Source organism: Arvicanthis niloticus, chromosome 8 (assembly GCF_011762505.2).
Source record: "Arvicanthis niloticus isolate mArvNil1 chromosome 8, mArvNil1.pat.X, whole genome shotgun sequence".
Taxonomy (NCBI): domain Eukaryota; kingdom Metazoa; phylum Chordata; class Mammalia; order Rodentia; family Muridae; genus Arvicanthis; species Arvicanthis niloticus.
Window position 1 is genome coordinate 38,931,598 of NC_047665.1, and position 21,851 is coordinate 38,953,448.

Consider the following 21,851-nt stretch of genomic DNA (forward strand, 5'->3'; position numbering starts at 1 on the left):
TCATCTCTCAAGATAACTAATAGTGCTTTCTCTTCAAGAACAAAATGACAATTTTATCACTTCTAATCTCAGGCCTGCACACTTATTTACATCACTTTGTATCTGGGATAGGAGGAACTTCCTAGGAACCAGAATGAAAAGTACATAGGACCATTCTTTAATACACACAAGTTTTGGAAGTATACTTGATGTTATAATGAGTAAAGATTACTTTAGAAATAAGGCCAAGATGGGGTTGGGGGTGGTGAGAGGACACTGATATTTAGAGCACAAAAAGATACTTAATGTACAGGAATGAAAAATCAGATAAAGCAAAGACCTTCACTACTGATGGGCACAGGTAGAATAAGCTTATCCTGGTCCATGTTTGGGACTTGTGCAGGAAGCAGAATTCCCAGGGCTGCACATCATTTATTCTACTTCTGTCTAACAAGGAATTTAAGAAAGAGAAGGAAGAAACTTAGTCTGTCTGTAAAAAGCTGGTCCCCTGCCAGTTCAGAATCTGTCACTTTGGGAAGGTGAAAATAAGTCAGGAGATGTGAGTAGCTCAGTACACAGAACTTGGTTAGTTGTTCATTTTCTCACTTCACATCTTTCCTCTCAAAATAATTAAACCCCAATTAAGCTGTAAACAACTTCTGAGCAAAACAGATGCTGTAACTGTGGGAGAGAGGGAAGCTATACTTCGGGGACTGAGGTCCTGTAGTGGCCTTCCTTCCCCCTGACACTGTGACAATATGAAACCTGAAGTCTGCAGACAAAATGGATGCTAAGAGTCCCACAGATCCAAAAAGTACAAATATGACCTGGCAAGTGTCACCTTCCCAGAGCTGCTCCAGATCCTGTCTGCACCACAGAGGTCTAGCTGAAAACATGGAGGTAAGGTCTTAGATCCCTTCAGCTATGTCATTCATTGATGTTGAAATCTCTCTCTCTCTCTCTCTCTCTCTCTCTCTCTCTCTCTCTCTCTCTGTCTCTCCTCCCCCTCTCTCTCTGACTAAGCTAAGCCAGACATTGAGTTGAGAGGTTTTGTGAGCCTTGGGTCCTTCACTGTCCTCATCCTGATAAGTCTGGTCCCTTCCCAGAAAGATCAATAGAGTGAGTTCCTAGAGATATGGAAATGGGACAGAAATGCTGAGGCATTGCTGTCCATCCTCAGGCTGGCATAGGATACAGCTCTGGGTGGGCCTTTGCCTGAGGTTATCTCATTACCTGTTTTAAAGCAATCAGTAAGATATAGAAGATTTTTGACATCTATTAAAAATTTGAGACAAGCATAATGATATCAGCTCTAGAGAGACTGAACCAAGATAATTATTCAATGCTAGCCTGGCTTACACAGGGAGACTCTGTCTAAAAAAAAACAATACAAAAATAAACCAACAAAAATACTTATATTTTAGCCTCCATGCCTGCCAGGCTTTTGACTTCAACAGTGTCATTGGTGTTTGTAAAATTTGCAGTTTTTGCTTTTCCTACATTTTCACACTTTATATATTGACATAGGTTTTCTTTATAGTAACATTGAATTTCTAATTTAAAACTTTTCTTTCTGTATCCATCCTAATAGTCTCTGGATTCTATCACATAATATTATGCATACTATGTCAAATTCAGTTACTGCATACCTGCTGGGTATGTAGACATATAAATCACTAGAGTAACAGGTACCATTACCATATTGAGAAGTCCTGCTTTAAGGATCCAGGCTATGAAGTAGTACATCCTGAAATATCTCATCTTAATTTTATCCCACTGCTAAGCAGCAAAGAGCAATAAATTGTTTTTGTTTTTTGTCTGCTTCTTTTTAGTGAACCAGGATAGATGGATGTAACCTTTTCAAGGCTTGGGGACTAAACCCAGACATGGTATCATCCATCTATCAAAACACAAGTCCATCCTATCTTTTAAAATAATTTCCTAGCATTCCTGAAGATAATATGGGAGATGAATCACCTCTGATCCTCTGCTGACAGGCCACTTCAGTAGAAGGAATCAATTATTAAAAGAGAAGAGGCTAGTGTCATATATGATTTAAAGTTAGGAAAAAGGAAGAGGATGCCTAGGAAAGGAAGCATTAGACAAACAAAAAATTAGTATTTGTCATTGGGGTGAGTTGGTTGCAGGGATGTTTACAGATTCCAATCATTGACTGAACATTTAATTTTCATTTTAAATCTGTTAATGAATGCTGATGTGCTTGGTATTAATGTCTGGAGCATCATTCATTGTATTCAGATATTTAGAGTGGTATTGTGATTTCCAGTATCCAGTAGAGAAGCAGATGAAAGGCAGCAACTGATTTTTAGATTCATGAAGCCACCTGGACATAAACCTGGGGGAAAACACAGGTTCACAAATAACAAGTGTGAGCTTATATGGTTGCAACCTGGTGATTACAAGAATTTGTCAGTCTATCTTTTGATGATTCAGCTTTAATTTCTGGGCCATATCTGAAAGGATTATTTTATTTACTTTACACTAAGGACTACCTTAAAAATATATATAGCAAACCATTGTATGGAGTGAAATCACAGAATGATCAATATAAAAATGTTTAAAATCTTAAGATGTAGAAATTGAAGTTATAAAGCTTTGAAGCCAAATGTAATTCTAGAAATTGTTGTACTACTCAAGATTCAAATAAGAAAGGAATATTGTACAAAGGAGAGATGTGGACAGTAAAGTTACTATCTCTAAGAGAAGTTACAGGTGTTGAGCAGCAGGGTTTCCCAGTGTCTGTGTGTGATGTGGGGAAGGCAGACAGGTTCAGCATGAGCCTCAGACTTTGGAAATTGGCTGGAAAAACATGAAGAAATTTTGTTTGGGGAAACTTGGAGTTCAACTCAACTATACTGAGACAAAGGTAATGCATAAATGCAGACAGACAGACAGACAGACAGACAGACACACACACACACACACCACCACCACCACCACCACCACCAAGTTTGTTTTGCTAGTGTTCAGCTATAAAATTAAAATCTCCTTTTAAAAGTTTACATTTTCACCAGTTACCAAACACCTGTCAGCATACAATAACACAGAGTCCACAGGAAGAGGGGCGGGAGTTTCTGATACCTCTTCTGCAACATACATCCATCACTGCCTCTTGAACACCAGAAAATGCTATTATACAAAATGTGTTGCTCAGATCCATGTCTATCATTACTGATGCTTTCTTTAAAATATATTTACCTCCTGTATACAAGGAAGAAATGGTTTTGAAGTCTATTAAGAAAATAATTTTTCTCTTCATCACTGTGCTTGGCATTCTGGGGAACTTGTCAGTTTCTCCTAATTATATATTCAGTTGGTGGGAAGGCCCTGAGAAGAAACCCATAAACCTTATTCTCATCCACTTGGTTTTTACAAACATTCTAATTCTTCTTACAAAAGGATTGCCAAAGACTATTGTAGTTTTTGGTTTGAGAAACTTCCTAGATAACTTAGGCTGTAAGATAATTGTTTACCTGACAAGGGTGGCCCGTGGCCTGTCCATCTGCACCAGCAGTCTCCTCACTGTGGTCCAGGCCATCATCATCAGTCCCAGAGCAACTGGGTGGAGAAGGCTCAGGCCAAAGTCTGCATGGCACATTCTTCCATTCTTCTCATTCTTTTGGATACTCAATGGTTTAATATGTGTGAACCTAATCCATTCCTCTACAAATACAAGACTGAATGTATCACAGCTTAAAACTGATGACAACTATTGTTACTTTATGTTACCAAGTCAGAAAAGAAAATGGATTTTTCTCCCTCTCATGGTCCTAAGAGATGGAGTGTTTCAGGGTGTCATGGGAGGGGCCAGTGGCTACATGGTATTTCTTCTCCGCAAGCATCACCAGCATGTCCTCTACCTTCAGAACTCCAAGCTTCTCTACAGAACTCCCCCTGAGCTGAGAGCTGCTCAAAGTGTCCTCCTTCTGATGCTCTGTTTTGTTTTCTTCTACTGGACAGATTGTGCCTTTTCTCTGTTTCTAAGTCTCTCTTCAAGTGACAATACCATTGTGGAAAATACTCGAGAACTTTTGACCCTTGGTTATGCAACTTTTAGCCCCCTTGTGCTGATTCACAGGGATGGGCTTCAGATTGAATGTTGGCATGTTCAGATGGAGAAACTGAGAAAATATGTGTCTCATTTATATGTTCAGCATGTGAGTAAAAACTCTCTGTTCTGCAATATTGTGGGCAAGACAAAATGTCACACAGCAGTTTAGGTATGTATTTTTCTCAAACAATAATCTTGGTGACTGAAGCCTTGCACTGAGTATAATCTTAACAAATTACAATGATTTACAAATTTCATTCTCCATTGGCTACTCTTTTTACAGGATATTATTTTTAACATTTTGATTTTTGTATTAATTTACTGTATGAATAGTTTGACTACATGAATAGTTTGACTGTGTAGCAGTTGCATGCCTGAGGCCTGTAGTGGCTGGAAGATATCATCAAATTCCCTGTGACAAACTGGATTTGATAGATGGTTCTGAAGCAATATGTGTTTGCTGTGAATTGAACCTGGGTTCCCTGGATGTTCAGCAATGGCTCTTAGCACCTGAGCCATCTGTCCAGCATTGAAAAAATCATTTTAACTGGGCTTTGTAAAATGTGTTTTGCTACCAGCATGTTGGGAAGCATGCAGATGAAGTTTATAAATTTTATCAAAATTCATACCGAGGTAATCATGTTAGTCTAAATTTTTTCTTCTTTTACCTTATGTTATTCTTGCTACTTGTTAGTACCATGGGACTATCTTAGGCTACTTCAAAGTGTCTGTAAGTATCTGTAATTACCAATCCATAGATAATAGTTTTCAAGACTGTGAAAGAATGACATGTGTTTAGTCAATAGAATCTCAATTCACCAGTCACAGTGCTTAAATGCCCTGAAACATTTCATTGGTGTTATATATTTGAAGGTTATCTGTAGAAATAAAGGCTGCAGATATGGGATAAACTACATAACAAGCACACAGTAAAGTTCTATTTTATATCTCTTTGTAGTTTCTAGGTTGATTTTAAAATGTGCATTTGTCTTTTTCAAAATGAATCAATAAGTGTGACTGAAGCCGAGCAGGGCTTGTGTGCAGCTGCCCTTTGTTACTGCCAGGTGCTCTGCACAGCACCATGCAGCTCTGTGTCACCAAAGAACAGCAAAAGGATCTGCCTCTACATTCAGTTCAATGAAGAATTCAGTGCTTAGTTTCTTATATTGGATCCATTCATTGTTATTGAAATGATTCTCATAATTTGATGGACAAATGATAAAAATATTGACATAATTATTGAACATGATATTGTAGTTTAGTTAGTGATAGGGTTATGCTTTATGTTTTAAAAGTTATCTGTCATATCTGACTAGAACCCTTATAAATACTTTAACATGAATAGGCATTTATTTTTGCATGCTTGTCAATATATATACAGAACTTTTAAGTAAGTGATGTGTATTATATTGCTATTAAAATAACTTATTTTTCTAATATATTTCTTTTTATTTATGTGTATGTGTCTGTGTGAATGTATGCCACATTTGTACAGGTGCTCACACAGGCCTGAAGAGAGTTTTAGGACCCAAGGATCTAGAGCTACAAGCTTCCTTGAGTCCTATGATGTGGGTGTGGGGTAAGAAAGTAGAGTTCTCTGCAAGAGGATCAGGTCTTTTACCATCCATCCATCTTCTTGTCTTTCTGATGTAAATGTGACTTGTCTGTAGGTACCATCTATTGTTCATGTTATTCTCATAGCTCTTATGTTAAAGCCCCTTTCTAAGTGTTTGACATAAAGGACCAGATAAATCAACACCTAAGTTAGTCTATGCAATTTGATTCAAAAGAAAATGATGTAAGAACACACAAAAGGAATAAAAAAAGATGTGTTCAACTTGAGTGATGGAGAGGTTGTACAACATTAAGAATAGTCAGGGGGCTGGAGTGATGACTCAGTGAGTAAAAGCACCTGCTGACACCCAGACAGCTTGATTTGTCTCTGAAGAAGAAAACTGACTCGCACATGCTGTCCTCTGACCTCCACATGCATGCTGAGACACACATAGACACATGCAGGTATATACAAAATAAACTTTAAATTTACTGTTAAAAATTAAACAAATGGTAGATAGGAAATGTATACTTTTTAATAGAACATCAAGAAGGATGGTCTAGACTCAGAAGGGTGCATAGAGTTGTTATAGTTTATACTTCTCACTGGACGTCAGAGAAGATTGGATAAAATAAGACAAAATCCTGAGAAAGAAAAACAACAACACACTAAAATGCCACTAAGTTTCTGCAACTAATATTCAGTTTCTCCAGACCCATCCTTCTTCACCTACATTTTTTTTTTTTTTTTTTTTTTTTGGTTTTTTCAAGACAGGGTTTCTCTGTGTAGCCTTGGCTGTCCTGGAACTCACTCTGTAGACCAGGCTGGCCTCGAACTCAGAAATCCACCTGCCTCTGCCTCCCAAGTGCTGGGATTACAGGCGTGTGCCATCACTTCCTGGCTCTTCACCTACAATTTTACATTATAAACCTCCTCAGGGACCCACTTGGGCTTGGGATTCAGCATCTAAAGATGTTAAGAGAGCACTTAGGAAAAAGCGAAGAGAATTTATGAACCAGGAGAGTACTGTTTTTTTTTTTTTTTTTTTTTTTTTTGGTTTGTTTTTTTTTTTGTTTGTTTGTTTTTTTTTTTTTTGTGGTGGATCTATATTCTTCAAGAGGATAGTACAATCATAACATTCAGTGAGTTATGCATAAGCTGTTTTTAAAGCATTCCATAACAGGATGTATTCAAAGTAACTGGCACAATAAAGCATCTCTCAGATCTTCTCAGTACCAGGGTGCTGATATAAGCAGACTAACAGAGAGTACAGTACTGAGGTTTCAGGCGAATTGTAGGAGACACATGTGTGACCTGTTGTCAGTACTGAGATATGAAAGTTCATGGCTGGAATCATATCAGGAAGAGAATATCACATGTACCCTTGTCACACAGTGAGTGCCAGTGTTACACTTGCTCAGGAGAAGCTGAAAGTGATTCAGATAAATTTGGTGAGCAGCAGAGAATGCTAAAAGGTGGAAGAGAATAGACTTAGGTCCTCTGGTAAAACTATTTGTGATTTGTAAAAAGGAAGCAAAATGATTTATACTTTAGTCCTCTTTTTAACTCTAAACAGAATGAGAAGACAAAAAATGGATGGCATGTGAAACGTTACACAACCATGGGATGGTATTTGGATTCTTGTTTTTTATAGTGTGAAACATTACTGACTGATAAAATAACTGTTTGACTAACCTAAAGAATGGTAAGTTGCCTTGTTGGGAGTCTAAAGAAACAATGCCAAAGTTAAAAGTTAAGTTTCCTTGGGTAAAAGTTCTTAGTGAATAGTCAGTAAAAGCACTTAGTAGTGTGAGTGTGTGTGTGTGTGTGTGTGTGTTTTGGGGTTGGGGTACCATTAATATGATCCCATGTATGAGAATATAGGGAACAAAAATTAATCACCTTCCCACTCATGGCAAGGAGAAATGATACCCACTATACTACCTAAATAAATAATGTGTTTCTTACTACCAAGGTCAACTCAGATTGGAGACATAAATTTTCCAGGGTATTAGCCCCATTTGAGCAAGTATTATACTTCTTAGAGGAGCTACAATTTTTGCTAGGTCAATATTTACTTGAAGGATGACTGTGTACAGGATGTAATATACTGTTTTTTCTCTAAAAAATGATTCTCCACAGGTATAAACGATACTTGGTTGTGTTTCTCAAAATGTGAGTCCTAGTTGTGGGGATAAAGGTGATTTGGAATGACATCAACTGGAGAATAATTTTATGTTTTGGACTTAGAGCTTTTAGAGAACATCTTATTTGTGAGGCATGTGTAGACTTTCATCATGGGTCCTGAGAATAAGCACATAGATGTTATTCTCATCCTCTTGCCTTTTAAAAACATAATCGTTATTTATTACATAGGGGTCAGAAATATGACCACGGTTTTTTATTTCAGAAACTCCCTAATTTTAAACTATAATTCATCTAGAAAGGGTTGTCTGTGGCCTCTCCATCTGCACCACCTGTCTTTCAGAGTGGTCTAGGCTGTCACCATCAGTCCCAGGACCACTCTGGGAAGAAAGCTCTAACCACACACTGCAAGATATATTCTTGCCTTTCTCCTCTTTTGGATCTTTAATTCCCTTATAAGCTCCAACTTGCTGCACTATATCACAGCAGGCAGTAGCATGAACAGGTCTGAAGTTGGGATGTTTACTGGGTATTGCTGTATGCTGCCATCCAGACACACAGTTAAGTGGCTGTTTCTCTCTCTCATGGCTTTTCATGATGTCAGTTTCCAGGATCTGATGGTCTGGAGCAGTGGGTCCATGGCTCTCCATCTGTACAAACATCATGTCCATGTTCTCTACCTTCACAGCTCCAGATCTGCAATCAATTGCAGGCCAGAAATCTGAGCTATCCAGAGGGTTCTCACTCTCATGAACTGTTTTCTCATCTTTTATTTGGCAGATTTTATTTTCTCTTTATATATATATATATATAGGTTCCACAGTGACAAATGATTTCACAACACCAAATATTAAAGGATTGTTAGTATTTAATTTTGCTGTTATATATAGGTTCCACAGTGACAAATGATTTCACAACACCAAATATTAAAGGATTGTTAGTATTTAATTTTGCTGTTCTCAACATCCTGGTCCTGATCATAAGGGATACCTGTGTTGCTCAGCCCTGCTGTATCCCCTGAGAAATAGGATTTTTCACACCACTGTATTTATGATATAATGCTATATACAGAGAAATGGCTATGCTTTACTATTCTAATGTATCACAATGTGATGGTTTGTATACGCTTGGCCTAGCATGTCACTATTAGGGGGTGTGGCATTGTTCTAGTAGGTGTGTCATTGTGGGTATGGGCTTAAGACCCTCACCCTAGCTGCTTGGAATGTATCTTCCATTAATAGCCTTTAGATGAAGATGTAGAACTCTCAGCTCTGATTGTATCATGCCTGCCTAGTGCTGCCGTGCTCCCACCTTGATGATAATGGACTGAACCTGTAAGCCAGCCCCAATTAAATGTTGTCTTTTATAAGACTTGCCTTGCTCATGGTATCTGTTCACAGCAGTAAGATCATAAGTAAGACACATAGCAATGAATTTGATAAGATAATAGATTTAATTTTTGCAGAAAACTGGTGCTAAATAATTGAAGACAGGCTCTAGGAAGTGGTCAGGGATGCTCACACTCCCACCATTTCACCATTCCTATCATGCAGTTTAGCTTGCTGCATGCTTCATCAGGAAACACGGGAGGGCATGCAGTCACTTGAAATTAGGAATTTTTTCCATGTGCTAGAGTTTTACTCCTGTAAGAATCCCTGGAACTTTTCCTGTCTTTTTATTCCTTCTACTGTATTTTCATGATCACTGACTCCTCTTCCTATTTCAAAGCACTTACTATGTGCAACAGGCTATTCTAAGCCAATGATCAAGTGAACTAGAAGGATTGCAGGAAGCATACTTTATCTGAAGGTTGTTTACAAAGTGGAGATGAGCAGGAAGAAAAGCCAGTTCATTACAGCTAGTAAATGCTAGGCATTGCTGGGTACCAATCACTTAATAACAGGTAAGAAAACACTGTATGACAATTCCAAACACATTCAAGACATTGATTGTGGTCAGAAAATAAATAAGAAAACACAGGCAAAATGTTATCTTTCAGAGATTGCCATTTTGGTTTAGAAAACCAGCTCCAATCAGGAGTGACAGTTCTGAGCCATGTAGTCTGTAAATAGCTCAAGAACAGTGTAACACAGTACCTGGCTCCTACATCAATCAGTTCACTCATTAGCTCATACACAGAAAAGGTGGCATTTGCTAGGTCATCTTGTACCTGTGTCACTGCCATGTTCTCAGGTTTTAGGGCTCCATCCTTAAGACTGCTGTTTAAGCACATGGTATTTGATGTGTTTATAAAAAGATAAAGAGAGGGGTGATATGTTCTATGGAGGTGTGGTGAGGTATGGAGGATGGGAGTGCCTCAGTGAGCCTATGATGAGGCATCCCTTCTCCTTATAGAATAGAGTTTATTCAGGGCATGGGGAGGGGAGTCAAGAGGGTAGTAGAGGCAGACAAAGGCAGAAGGGGAAGGGGGAGAGATAGAGGGAGAGAGAGAGAGAAAAGAGAAGTAGAGGCGGGCCATGAGCATGTGGAGAGAGTGGGGAGGGGAATGCGGAGGGAGTGGGAGCAGGAAGGCAAGAGCAAGAGAGCAAGAGAGATAGGATGGGGCAAGCAGCCCTTTTTATAATGAGTCAGGCATACCTGGCTGTTGCCAGGTAACTGTGGGGCGGAGCTTAGACAAAATGCTATAAGTAACCACATGAAGACATAGAGAAAAGGAGTTAGAAGCAGGGAGGTGAGGTGTTTGCTGAAGCCCATATACTGCAGCTTTGTCATGTTATAGGGTATTGGGTCTCGAGTGCTCCACAGCCTCTGGACCCAGAGGACACAGAGAGTACAAAAAACACACTAACCACAAGTCTTCCAGTCATCTTTGCTGCAGAATTTTCAGGGAGGCTCCTGTGTTTTCTGTGTGTGCAGTTCTCTGGTAGCCAAGAGGTGGCAAAGAGCTATCCAAAGCTATCCAATAGGTCACTGCCCATCCCACCTGAGGAGAAATGCAAAGATCTCAACAGTCATTGAAGGAGTACCAAAGAGCACCTGGCAGTTGAGCCAAAACAGGAATACAAAATAGTACCCTGGTCAAGAGTTGAAACTCTCACAAAACAAAGAAACAAACAACCCTGTATCAGCCCTTTTGGGCTTTGGAGATACTCGTGTATTTGAAACATTTTAACAATGTCCAGTTCTGTTAATGGCATCCTTGTAAAGAAGGGCCATTTTTTTCCAGAGACCGCAAGAATGTTCACAGAGTTTCCAGTCTTTATGGAAAGACTGGGTAAGGGACAAGAATGAGGAATTTTAAGACTCTAGCGAGCAGAGCCTAAGTTTACCAGAGACACCCTGAGAGAACCACATGGACATGAGAGATAGCTGCAAAATGCAAGAGGAATTTTATTTCGATGCGTTGGGGTCACTTCATTCTCGCAGGAGGAAGGACCCCGAATTTCTGAAGCAAATACCTTTTATACTTTCATATAGGTAGACTTTAGCAACAGCAAAACTTGTTTAAATCTAATTGGACACTTTGCTTAGCCTTTAAACTTATTGTCCACACTCATTCAGGCAGTTATTACTGGTGGGCTATGTTTATCTAGGGCTGTAGAGGACACAGCTAGTTACTAATCAGTACATTCTGCGTTTTTTCTCTGAATTGTTTTTGTTTGTTTGTTTGTTTGTTTGTTTGTTTTTTCTCCCTGTTATTAGCCTGACCAGTGGTGTGGTTGTATCTTTAATTCATCCTTGGTCTCACAGAATCAGTTCCTCAACTGACATTTCTATTCAGAGTGTTTATTGCCTATATTTTTCTCTTGAATTTTTTAAAATAAAAGATATACATAATTAACATTAGTGTATACAGCTTTGATATAAACTATGCATTCCCACAGAAAAGCAGTGTCTGAGAGGAATTAAAGAGACTAAAATAACAAACTGATACTTACATCTCTAGACAGGGTGTGGAGAACATGAATAGGTTAATTAGATGAAGGAAATCTTATGAAACAAATAAATTCAGAGAACAAATTCTTATGGAAATTTGGGTTCAATTCAGCCATGCTGGTTATCAATATGGATGAGAAGAATAATGATTCTTGCTACTGGGGCTGGAGATATGGTTTAGCAAAGAAAAGCACTTGATAATCTGGTAGAAGACTCATGTCAGGTCCCTAGCACCTAGCACGTTTCTTAACCTCTTGTAACTCTGGTTTTAAAAGATCCTATGCTTTCTCACAGCCTCCATGCACCAGGCACCCATATGGTACATATATGGTGAATATACATGAATATATATATATATATATATATATATATATATATATATATATTCAGGAAAACATTTATAAAATGTAAAAAAAAAAAAGTAACAAAACAAAACCACCTAATTCTTTGGTCTGGAAATATGCTAATCCAGGCTTAAGAAAGAGTAACTTGGGAACCAACCCAGGTGCAAAGCCTTGACCTACAATGTACTGCCTGGAACTTACAAGGGTGGCAGGAACTTATGGGCATGGGCAAAATGTGTCTGATTTTTTTTAAAGCCAGATTTTTTTTTTTCCCGCTAGATTCACTAGAGAGTTCACAGACCTAGGGTCACACGAAATAATATTGGTCATTAAGTTGCTCTCTAATTGATTAATGTTGCCAGATTCCAGATCTGCTAAGAAACTAGTGGGGACAATGTGGGACAATTCTAACCGTGTTAGATCTTAATTTATTACCATGAGAAACTCTGGCAAACAGGCTCTCTCAAATGATGCATGACAGATCTGGAGAGTCAGGTCCAAAATAGGGCCTCATGGGCACACTGATGATTAAGTACCTCACTAACAAATTGTTAACACTGAACAGGGATGGTCCAGAAAGTGCCATGACCCAGTGTCCTCCAGGATCCCTGTGCTGAAGACTTCCTCTGGAGTCTTCTATCAGTATAGTGTGTGCATCCCATTCAGCAAAGCTGTCCATCAACTCACTATAGTTCCTACAGGAATAGAAATGGAAACACCTGAACAGTTCTTGAGGGAATTCTATGCAGCTAAGTAACAAACAAGCACCTGGCAAGAAGGAAGCACAGTACTTCCCAGGTCTCTCCCAGGTCCAGCAGTTAAAAATCTCCAGAGCAAAGCATTAAAAAGGCTGGGCTGTGGGTCTCTGAAATACTGCTCTTTGCTAAGGCAAAGTAGGCTTTTAATAAGGTCTAACTTATTAAAGACCACCTTCAGAGTATTACCAAGTAGATACATGGCTGGGTTGTTTCTCCAAAGAATTCGTATTGAAAGGGTGTATCCACAGTCTTTCTTTTGAATGGACAGCATGAACCAGAATGAGAGACCTGTTCTTCAGGAAGCATTTCTATCAATATTGTATATCATCTCTATTTTCTCATGCATCTTTAAAAGGAAAAGTGATATCTAACCTTCAAAATTTCTTTAATGCAGTGTGTACTGGTTTTTACAGAAAATAAAAGTTAACAAATCCATTTACTCCTAAGCTATCATTTGGTGTGTATTGTGAGAGTACTTGGAGTTCTCTTAGCAAACTTGCAGTGTACACTACAGTAGACACAATTTTCCCCTTGCTGTGATCTAGGTGTCTTTAAATAAAGAATGAATAGCCAATGTTTGTATCCCCACAATAGGCTTCAGTAGTTATGTCAGAGAAGTTACCAAGTACTTCCTATTTGCCATAGGCTCTTCCAGGAGCCATGAGCATGAGACCAACAAGGAAAGAGGTGCCAGGAGAGCAGTCATTTTAAAGAGAGACATTTGTCCTCTCTATTTAACTATCAGAGTATTGATACAATAAACCCAAAGAATTAACTTTTGCCCAGGAGTCAGTCTCACGTATGGAAAGGAAAGGCTGAAGCCCTGGCACTGTAAGAGGAGGAACTTGCCTCTCCAGAGGCTTCACACAGCTCTGATGACATGCACTTTCCTTAATTTTTTTGGAAGTTATAGTGAATGCAATCATGCAGATATTTGACAAATGATTCTATCCTTTATTCTGGAGTCTTGTATGTTTTCTAGATTACTACAACTCAAAATCTATTTTTTTTTCAATTCAAAACGTTCACTAGTTTCCTGTCATCAAGAGCAATGTACTTAAGTCCTTATGCAGATAATGATGAGAACCATGTCCTTGAACTACTAGCTAGATAATCTTCTTGTCTTTATGAAATCAGCACTCCTCAAGTGTTGTTATAACAAAAGTAGACTAATAAACACTAGAGTCATAGACGTATTCTCTAGCACATTGTTTTCCCTTTGTTGGCTGCGGGGAATGATAGCTCATGTGTGGGCATGGGCATGGATATCTGTTGTGCAGTGTTGTGTGGTGTTGTCATCCCCATATGTCTGTCATGGCTCAGAGTGGCAGAAGTGCTAGAATTTAACTGAGTTCCCTCCATGCTGTGGGATGTTGTGGGGCTCAGTCCAGGGCATGAGAGAATCTCAGTCTGAAGTTCCAGGGGGGTGGGCAGGGCTTGTGAGTGGGCCCAGAGGCTGGTGGTCTCTATCCAGGGCTCCCAGATGCCGCTGACAAACATAGACTGTAGGTGTGCAGGTAGAACCAGTTGCACACCGAGAGAAAAGAGGGAGAGAGGGAAGGGGTGCCCCGACTGTGCCTGGCAGGAAGTGCTCACTTGGCTAAGAGGCTCAGCTAGCTTATTTGAAAAGGCAGGCCTCTGTGGTGGAACACAGAGAAGCTCTCCATGGGAGATTAGACACAGCTTTGTAGTTGAGACCTTCTCTGCGGTTCCCCTATGGCGGGCCCCCAAAAGACACTTGGAAATCTGTGGGTTTTACAGGCTTTATTTTCATGATTGATGGTAGTTGAATCTGGATGCACCCCACTTAGGTCAGGGCAGACCTGACTTAAATAGGGAGGGAAGAGGATCTGGGACAGGAATACACAATTGGCTACACCCTCTGGCTTTTAGGTATCTCATTAATGTGGAAATCTCTCTAGGGCCTGAGGCCTATAGTCACACCCTCTACCTGTGGAGGGGTTGGTAGGGGCATTGCCCTAGGTTACTGCAAGGCACTGTTCAATGGAGGTCTTTGCCACGTGTTAGGTGCCTGGATTCTAGGAGCATGATGAAACAGATGCCCATCCCTCACAGGTATGGACACCTGTTGGGTCTCTGGGCTATTTCCAGCCAGAGCTTCTACCAAAACCCAAGCTATCTTTTCATGGCCCCACAGTTGACCATTATCTATGTTTGTTGATGAAGACATTGACAAACACATGAATAAATAAAATGTATGTTAAAAAATAATGGAGTTGGTAAGAGTCTCTGTTTAGAAGAAATGAATGCTCCAGCAATATAGGGACTTAAATGTGAAAAGAAAATACACAAGTAATATGAATACACCAGAGATTAATAAAAGTGATAATGATTATTATTTTTTGTATCAAAAACCTGCATAATAAACCTGATTTTTTAAAATTATAATGAATTTGAGAAATGCCCTGTTTTAGAATATTGTAGATGGCCCTTTGGCTGCATGGTATTTTTACTCCAAGAATGCCACCACTGTGCCCTCTGTCTACAGATGACCAAATCTCTTTACAGAAGTCCTCCCAGATGGAAGCTGCATAAAGGGCTCTCTTCCTAATATTTTCTTCTTTTCTATTGAATAAACCAGTTAGAGTGCTACAAGCTTTAAACTGTTTTTCTTTCTTTATATTTCAAAGATGAAATATATTTTGAAAATATCTAACTAGATAACAAAGACAACAGAGGTCAATAATTGTTACACAGTAGTCAATTATTTTATTTTCAACTTTTGCCTATCCTGCCATAGGTAACATACAGGTTAGTTTCTCTGTGCTTGAATTCCCCATTCAATAGAGAATATGAAAATCCTGGTTTTTCTCAAAAGATGCTTTTTCATACACAGAGAAGCATTTTTAGTTTCTGTCATGTGTCAGCTGCATGTATGGAGAGACCATCAAGCAGAACACAGAGCAAGACAAGTGACCTTGAACTCATCTCCCAAGGCAAACCAGTGTTACTTTCTATTCAAGAACAAAACAATGATTTCATAACTACGAATCTCATGCCTACAATTTTTTTTACATAGTTTTGCATTTGGCATAGGAAGGTCCTCTAGGAACTGGAATGAAAACTACATAAGACAATTCTTGGGCACACAGAAGTTTTAGAAGTATCCTTGAAATTTTACAGTGAGTAAAGATTTCTTTTGGAATAAGGCCAGAGATGGGAGAGGAACATTGATATTTCAAGTCCCATAAGATAATTAATGCACAGGAAAGAAAAAAAATCAGTGACAGCAAAGTCCTTCACTATTGATAGACACAGGTAAAATAAGGGATCACAAATATATCCTGTTTGTGACATGCGTGAGGAGCAGAATCCCAAGTGCTGAGCATCATTTATTCTACTCCTCTCTAACAAGAGGTTTAAGAAAGAGAAGAAAGAGACTGGGCCTATGAGAAGCTGCTCCCCTGCCAGTTCAGAACCTGACACGTTGGGAAGGTAAAACTCAGACTGGAGATATGGGAAGCTCAGTACACAAAAACTTGGTTAGTTGTTTATTTTCTCACCTCTCATCCTTCCTCTCAAGATAATTAAACCCTAATTAACCTGGAAATAACTTCTGAGCAAAACAAATGTAGTAACTGTAGGAGAGAAGGAAGCTGTACTTCAGGGACTGAGGCCTTGCAGTAGTCTTCCTTCCCCCTGACACTGTGACAACGTGAAACCTGAAGTGAGCTGAACCTGATGGCAGCCAAGAGTCCCACAAACCTTCCCAGAGCTGTTTCAGAGCCTGACTGCACCACAGAGGTCCAGATGAGTACAAGGACATTAGATCTTCATCCCCTCAGTGGTGCCAGAAAAGAGTCATTAAAGCTGAAGTCTCTCTCTAACCAGTGGAGTAGTTAAGAAGCCCTGTGAGCCTTGAGTCCTTCACTTTCCTTCTAACCCTGACAGGTCTGGTCCCTGGGTCCAGGAAGATGAAAGGAAATAAATTCTTAAAGACACAAAAATGAGACAGAAGTGCCGAGGAAATGCTGTCAATCCTCATGCTGGAGTCATGACAGAGCTCTTGGTAGGTCTTTGCCAAAGGTTATCATCTTGCTTTTTTTTTTTTTTTTTTTTTTTTTTTTTTTTTTTTTTTTTTTTTTTTAAAAGGTTATCAATATACAGAAAAAATTTAAGAGTGTATCAAAACTTTGAGTTAGGGTCTAGAGACTCAACTCAATGGTTAAGAGCACTTGATACTCTACCACATTCACACTATAACTCACAATCATTTAAATTTATAGTTCTACAAGATCTGATGTCTTCTTCTAGCCTTCATAGACACCAGACATGTGTGTGGTACACAGACATACATGTATACAAAATGCACATGCACATGAAATTAGTGAAGCAAGCAAAGACCTTTTGAGACAGGCAGGATAATGCATTTCTGTGATATCAGCACTAGGGAAATGGGTCAGGAAGATTTCATGTTGAAGGCCAACCTGGGTTCCATAGGCCAACCTGCAACCTTGTCCCAGAAACAGCAAGATGAAATAAAAACAAAATACTAGGTTTTCAGTCTCCAAATACATCTACGTTTGACTCTGACTAATCATTATCATTAGTGATTATAATATTTGTAATTTTCTCTTTTGGTACATTTCAAATACTGGCAAGTGTTTTCTTTAACAGCTCATTGGTGAAAGAACTGATATTGACACAAGACAAAGTTCTTAGCTCAAAGGAAATGTATTTGTCCCAGAAGGACAAAGGTTTGGTGATAAAAAACAAAACCAGGAGACAGAAGACCAGAGAAAAAGGGAAGGGAACAAAGGAGAGGAAAGTGGAAAGGGATATTTGACCTGGAGTTACAAAGATCTGCCTCTGGTTAGAGAGGAGACAGACTTCATCAATAGTCAAATGACTGTTTATAAAGATAAAAAGGGAAATCCTTTGTTGGGATGAGGTGTTTAATTTTGATTGGGAAGGTTAATTAGAGTGGCAAAGGGAGGCAATGATTGCTGGACTTCAATATTTTGATAGCTGGACCTTGGTAGTCAGCCTCAGTAGGAGGAAGTGGCCAAATAAAAGAATGGACCTTGGTGGCCAGCTTTAGAATTGTAATCTAATGTTTTGATTTGTTTTTTTTGTTTGTTTGTTTTTTTAACAAGAAAGAGAGAATAGGGAAAGGACAAAGTCATGTTTGCCATTCTCAGTCTACTAGACCCCCTTCAGATGCTGCATCCTATGCACGTTTATGATGAGCTGGACAGTTTTTTGTTAAAGTTTTCTGATTCTAAAACATAATGTTATAGACACTTGTAAGTAAAAATTAATCATTGTGTTTAAGGGGACATATAAACAATGAAGGCTAACAATTGTCATTTCTGTCTTGAAAAAATCCTTCTGTGAAGGATTCAAGTTGTGAACATGAAACAGCTCATCTTAATTTTATCCCAATACTATAAGCAACAAAGAGCAATAATCTTATTTTTAATTGGTATGGAAAATATCACTAATGTACCTTGGCTCCTAGGATGATAAAACCCATGTGTTATTCTTGTCTGTATAAATAGAAATCATGTCTTTTAAACTAGTTTTCTAAAGCATTTCACAAGAATGAGTTATCTCTACCTCCCTGTGATTCTTCACTTCAGTTAGAAAAAAGAAACCACTTATGAGATGTCCTAGAAGCTGACCTCAAATAGGACTCAGATCTTTAATGTTTGGAGAAAAGAAGAGAGTTAGAAAGATAGGAATTCCTAGACAAACACTTAGCAAACAAATTCAATGTTTTCTATTAGGAATGGAGGTTAAAAGATTATAGGGATTTCTATAGATTCTGACCTCTAAGTAAATATTTAATGATTATTCCAAACCTAGTAATGATTATGGATTTGCTATTAATCTCTGTAGCATGTTTCATTATATGTAGACATATATGATGCTATAATGATTTCTAGGGTACAATAGTAGAAGACACAATTACCCTTTTGTCAGAGGAGAAGTTGAAATGCAGTAATTGTCATCTCTAGAGTGAGAAAGCCACCTGGACACAAACCTGGTAACAAGGCTAGGTTCATTTCGACCACATTTCATCATGGCAGGAAGCATGGCAGTGTCCAGGCAAGTATGGTGCTGGAGGAACTGAGAGTTCTACATCTTGCTCCAAAGATAAACAACAGAAGACTGGCTCCTACATGGCTAGGAGCAGGGTCTCAAAGTCCATCTCTACAATGACATACTTCCTTCAACAAGATCATACCTACTCCAACAAGGCCACACCTCCTAAGTGTGCCACTCCCTGGGCCAAGCATATTCAAACCACTACATTCCCTTAGATGCCCTAAGTCACTGGGGTCACAGATGCCCTAAAGTTGTCCAGTGGGATCCCATTTCTCTCTTACCCACTCTCCTAGAAGCACCCAGTGTTCTGCTAGATACTCTAATTGACTACAAGCTGGCAGTTATATAAAATTTTCACACAGGAGTCCTACTCAAGATAACTTTTTGATGATTCAGCTTTAATTGTAGGGTCCTGTCCGGAAAGGTTATTCAACTTGACTTGATGAAATTTTTTCAGTAGTGTCATGAGACAAAATCCCGCCAAAGAAATTTAAGCATGTGTTTATTCTTAGATAGTAATACTAATGACTCACAGTCTTGGTGTGTGTGTGTGTGTGTGTGTGTGTGTGTGTGTGAGAGAGAGAGAGAGAGAGAGAGAGACAGAGAGACAGAGAGACAGAGAGACAGAGAGAGAGAGACAGAGAGAGAGACAGAGAGAGAGAGAGAGAGAGAGAGAGAGAGAGAGAGAGAGAGAGAGAGAGAGAGAACAAAACCTCTTTCTCCAGTGAGGCACCCTGGAGCAGTGGTTTTAACTGCAGATTGTATAACTGCAGTACTGTGATGCTAGGTGGAGGATGTGTGAAGATAAATTTGGTAAAGTTTATCAGAAGAACTAGTGTGTAGCAGGATATTTATTCTGCTACATTGTATTCACAGTGGAGCTTGGTGATTAGGCAGTAGAAGAGGAGGTGGAGCTGGGAGAAGAAGAGAGAGGAAGGGGAAGGGAGAGGGAACAGCCAGGGAAAACCACAGATGGGTCAAAAGTTGTAGCAACTTCTATCAAAAGGTTAGATATTGGGTAACAACTCTAATTGTGTGGGCAACATGTTAATTGAGCATTTCTAAATATATAAATCCTTCAGATAATCATTAAGCTTTAAGAGTCTCATTTTTACTGGGTACTCTGAGGATGGCAGATATTGTCCGCGGTTCAGCTGAGCTTTGTGGGTGCATGAGCTGGCATCTCATGGGTGCCAAAGCCTTCACATCTAGCTAGCTGGAGCCCCATTCAGAGCCGAGGAGCAGTGGGAACATCGTGGCTGCCTGGGAACAAGCCGGACAGGGCACCAATTTCTAAATATCATCTCTACACTAGCTTATTTCTCTTTTTTAATGGAGAATTCTTATTTTAGATCTTTTGCCACAGGTAGACTTGTTTGAAAATTTCATCAGTGTTATACATTTTAAGATATTTCCTAAACACAATAATGTAAGTACAAAAAGCCTATTTCAGGCTGCCTGAAAGCATTGTAGTCATACATATACAGAAAAGAATTCATGTAATTGTGAAAGAATGGTAAAGAATCAAAATGCCTTTCTCTGAAATGATATGTCTCATGCAATTTCAGTCTATAGAACCCATTGATACTAGTTACAAATATTAGATGCATGAAGATTCTCTGCAGAGATATCGATTGTAGACTCTGTGGTAATCAGATAATGAATGTACAGTATAGTTTCATTTTACATCATTCTATAGTTACCATGTAGATAAAAGTGAGGATTCCTCTTTTTTCATTATAGATAAATGACTGAGCTTGAAACATGCAAGGCTTGTTTGTAGTTGCCCATTGTTGGTATTCTGGCTCTGTCTACAACATCCATCTCTCTGTCACCAAAGAACTACAAAAGGATCTGATTCTACCTTAATTGAAAATTTCTTCAATAAGGTCACACAATAAGATGCTAGGTAGAAAATATGGCTCTAATTATCAGATACTGAAAAATACTTACTGAGATTTAACTTATAATCTTTGAACATAACATTCTAGAATTATTACAGACATATTTGTATCTTATTTTAAAATAACATTTCTATCACATCTGGCAAAGACTCCTGCAAATAGATGGGTATGTCATATTTCTACTTTATAATAGTAAATATTTATTTTTGTTTGGTTGCAAAATATTATCAATCAATTTGTATAATAATTTTATGTAGGCTTATATTTTTCAAAAAATACTTTAATACGGGTTCTTAAATGTTTCAACCTCTCTTATAGCCCACTGACCAAAGGTAGGGGAAGAAGATAGTTAACAGAACAAGGAGGATGTGAACCTGTTTAGAAGTAGTTCTTTGGGGTGATTCTAATCTTTGTTGCCAGCAGTTCAGTTTACTAGCAAAACATCAAATACAAATCATCATCAGCGGTTCAATCCAGAAGAATTCCAAGGCTCCACTGATTAGTAGGAGTCTGCTGAAGTGGCAAGAAGCAGCTAGAATATTTATCTTTTTAATGTCATAACGAATGAAGATCAGGAAAGAAAGCAAGGTGAACCAATGCCAAAGTATCATCTGTAGGCTTAGATTTGGATGTTTTCTGACTAGTCTGTATGTCATCGGTCCATTTTATATGTTGTCTGTCAAGTCTATGTGTTGTTCAGTCTTTTTGTGATCAATCATTTAGGTAGTCTTTCTGAAGATGTTGTGCATACTTATTTTGGAGAAATCAGTAACTGAGACAGTCTGTGAGAATCACCTGAGCTTATTTGCTTTGTGAAGATATTCATGTCTCATCTGATAAGAGATTTTCCCTGGTAAGATCTAATATTTAAAGGTTTTCTTGGTAACCATATTTTCTCATTCCTTGTAAATATATAAGCATAACCACATTCCTATCTTAAAACTACTGCAGGTTTCCAGTATAATGTAAATATATTCTTATAGTATATTCATTGGCATAGTTCTTCAGCTTTATTGATAACCCAGTGTCTCAGATCTGCTATTATTCCCTTTTCACCAACATTAAGAAAATTTAGTTAATAAGGCATTATTTAATCTGTTCTTGTTTTTTCTCTCTATTTTTGTT

At 38.6% G+C, this 21,851-nt stretch overlaps 1 protein-coding gene and 1 pseudogene across 1 annotated transcript; both read left to right on the forward strand.

The window, feature by feature from the left end:
- Positions 1-3,203: 3,203 nt before the first annotated feature.
- LOC117713370 (vomeronasal type-1 receptor 4-like) lies at positions 3,204-4,220 on the forward strand. Its single transcript, XM_034509590.2, has one exon. The coding sequence runs from the start codon at positions 3,219-3,221 to the stop codon at positions 4,218-4,220; it is 1,002 nt and encodes a 333-aa protein (XP_034365481.2). The 5' UTR covers positions 3,204-3,218.
- Positions 4,221-4,630: 410 nt separating this feature from the next.
- Positions 4,631-8,772, forward strand: LOC117713371 (putative vomeronasal receptor-like protein 4; annotated as a pseudogene).
- Positions 8,773-21,851: the final 13,079 nt, after the last annotated feature.